General features: G+C 41.3%; 1 protein-coding gene across 1 annotated transcript; it reads left to right on the top strand.

The window, feature by feature from the left end:
• Positions 1–2,042: 2,042 nt before the first annotated feature.
• Positions 2,043–2,956, top strand: LOC121449892 (vomeronasal type-1 receptor 1-like). Its single transcript, XM_041654553.1, is given in 3 exon segments — positions 2,043–2,123; positions 2,125–2,592; positions 2,594–2,956. Coding segments are annotated over 3 exon segments (912 nt in total).
• Positions 2,957–3,269: the final 313 nt, after the last annotated feature.

The following is a 3,269-nucleotide window of genomic DNA, read 5'->3' as shown; positions in this document are numbered from 1 at the left end:
TATTTTAATGTATTAGTACTATAAACACCTCATCTTCTGCTATGGGGATCCCTCTGTGCTGATTTTTTCATTCACACATGTACAGTGCTCTTTGTGTGCATTTGGTTTCCCTGCAGAGGTTCTGGATTTATTCCTCCACTTCCTTAGATGTTCAGCCAGATCTTTTTTATGTTTCAGAAGTTCTGATTGCTTTTGGTAAGATGGGTATTTGAGCTGAGCGTGGTTGCCCACACCTGTAATCCCAGTGCTCCGGATGTAGAGACAGATTACTCAGGAGCTCGGGGCCAGCCTAGGCTATAGAGTAGGACCTAGTCTCAAAATCTAAAAACCAAAAGAGAAGGTATTTAAAAGCTATGTATTTATATGATGCATATGGAATTATAAGCATGTACTTGAAAAATACTTTACAGTATTATCTCCTAAAATTTTACTTTTATTTTATTCAATTATTGAATTCTGTGGAATTATGTTAAACTAATTCTACTTAAACTGAATGCAAACAACTTCTCATCACTAGATTAATACGGCATTCTTCGATAAGATAGGCTTGCTTCATTATTTTATTAGTTTTTGAGACAGGGTCTCACTATGTAGCCATGGCTATCTTGGAGTTCATTATACAGATAAGACTAGCCTCAAACTCACAGACATCTGTTTCTCTTTGTCTCCTGAGTGCTGGAATTGAGCTATGCCTGGTTGATTCTTATCTTTTTAAGATTAATTTTATGTTTATGACTTATTCTTGACACAAGTTTTGGCATTATACATGTTTAAGAAAAAGTACACATCTACATTTATTTCTTTTAATAGATGTATTTATACTCTTCTTATTTGTGCGTGTGTGTGTGCATGCATGCACACATTTGTATACCTGAGTGTAGTGCCCACAGAGTCCAGAAGAGACATTCAAAAGTACAGATTCTTGTAGCCATAATTGCAGGGACTTGGGAACTTAACAAGGTATGCACTGGGAACTAAATTAGGGTCCTCTGAAAAACTCTGAAGTGCTCTTAAACTCCAAGCCCCACTTTACATTGTTAATATACATGGTTGTGTGTGCATATGTCATGTTGTTCATTTGGAGGGCAGGGGACGACCTGTAGCAACTTTGTCCTGTTCTTCCATCACATAGGTCCCATGGATCAAACTCAGGTCGTCAGGCTTGGCAACAACTTTATCCGCTGAGCCACCTGCTTCTTAATGCACACACAAAGTATGATACGCTGTGGCAGCCTGGCTCCGTGTGTCTTCTCTGTCTTGCTTGCTGGCCCTCACAAAGGCGAATTTTAGAATTTGTGACTTACTTTCACTTTTCTAAGATAAAAGGAGAGAGACACGCCTGTGCAATCTATTATTTTTTTGTTTTGTAAATCCTGGTGTTTCCTCAAAGAGAAGCAGTCAACAGGACTTCCTCAGCAGGCCTATAGCTGCACAGAGCTCTGTCAGAGCAGTGCCAATCTACTGGATCTTCCAGAGACTAGAGTGGAGAGCTTCGAGTGGGCGGCTACAAACAATGCTGTTGGAAGTCACGGGGCACCGACAAAAGACCTGTTTAATGCTCATGTTCACAACAAAAATTGGCTTTGGTAGAAAAGACATTTCGAGATGTGAGAGGACTAAACAATAGTTGCTTTCCAGTGGTTGTGATATAACAGAAAGCAGATGAGAGGAGAAATGAGCTTATTTTTCTCTATGGCTCCAGGAGGATAATATACCATGAGGAGGAAGGTACGAAAACAGTGAGGGACAGAGCGGGGGAGGGTAAGGAGCTGGATGACAAAAGACTAACAAGAGAAACAACAGTAAGTGGGGCCAGGCCATAGCACTCAAGACTCCCTCACTCCGTTCCAGTGATGGACTTCTTCCAGCAACGCTCCATCTCCTAAAGGACTCAGGAAGTCATCAACAGTCACTAACTGGAGAGGAAACGCTCAAATACCATAAGACTATGGAGGACATTTCCCATTCAAAGAACCTCAAGTTAAAATCCATCTCCAAATTTCACTGAATCAAATAAAGCAAAACTCCAACCTCTCCTAGAAATGGAAGCATTAGTTTACATTGACTTAAACTGGGGAATGATGCTCTTCATTCAGACCATGGCTGGAATCCTAGCCAATTCTTTTCCTCTTTCATCTGTATAACTTTCCATTGTTCACTGCACAAGTGGTGAGACCCATGAACTTGGTTCTCAATCAGTTAGTCATATCAAACACTCTGGTTCTCTTCTCCAAAGGGATCCCTCAGACAGTGGCCACCTTTGGGTTGACATCTTTCCTGGGGGAGGCTGGGTGCAAACTTCTACTCTATTTGCACAGAGTGGCCAGAGGGGTCTCCCTCAGCACCACCTCCCTCCTTAGTGGCTTTCAGGCCATTAAGCTTCACCCCAATACTTTGGGGTGGCTGAACCTCAGAACTAGATCCTCAAAGTGCATTGTCACCTGCTGTTTCCTTTGCTGGATCCCACAGCTTCTGCTCAATATCCCTGTTTCTATGATCAAACCTGGTCCAAAGAATAGCAAAAACCTGAGCACTAAAGGAATACACGGATACTGTTCCTCAACTGTGCCTGAGAGATTAACTTTCTTAATTAAAAGCAGTGATTCTATCCCTAAGTGATATGATGTGTCTGGTTCTCATGGCCTGGGCCAGTGGCTCCATGGTCCTTGCCCTGCATAAACACAAGCATCGAGTCCAGCACATCCATAGCCACAGCCTCTCCCAAAGGCCTTCCCACGAGGACAGAGCCACACGCACCATCCTGATCCTGGTGACCATGTTTCTGTCCTTTTACTCTCTAGCTTCCGTCTTATCATTTTGTATAACCCAGACTGTGAACCCGAGCCCTTGGCTGCTGAACACCTCTGTGCTGCTGTCATTGAGCTTCCCAACACTCAGTCCCCTCGTGTTCAATTTCAGTAATATATGTGTCCCTCATTTCTGCTCTGTCTTTTGAATAAAGAAAACAAACAGTCCAACTCTGGTCTCTTATGTTTGAATTCCCTCCAGGGCATGTCAACCTACATATACTTACTTTTTCTCAATATTTATAGGCATATGTGTTTGTTATCATGATTGTTTCTCTGTAAAAATTTGGAGATTTAGTGTTAGTAAAAAATGATAATTATTGCTTAATCCTTCTTGCTAGACTATCAATAATTGAACACGGTATAAAAGATAAACAAATGACTCTTCATTTTTTAATCTTATATAATTACCCTCTTTATAAATAAATTAATCTCTAATGTTTGCACTCCAAAAACTCAGGC

Source organism: Microtus oregoni, unplaced genomic scaffold, assembly GCF_018167655.1.
Source record: "Microtus oregoni isolate MIOR12 unplaced genomic scaffold, Mior012 000006F_ref0000085, whole genome shotgun sequence".
Classification (NCBI taxonomy): domain Eukaryota; kingdom Metazoa; phylum Chordata; class Mammalia; order Rodentia; family Cricetidae; genus Microtus; species Microtus oregoni.
The sequence above is the reverse complement of the archived record's forward strand: the minus strand, read 5'-3'. Positions and strand labels throughout refer to the sequence as shown.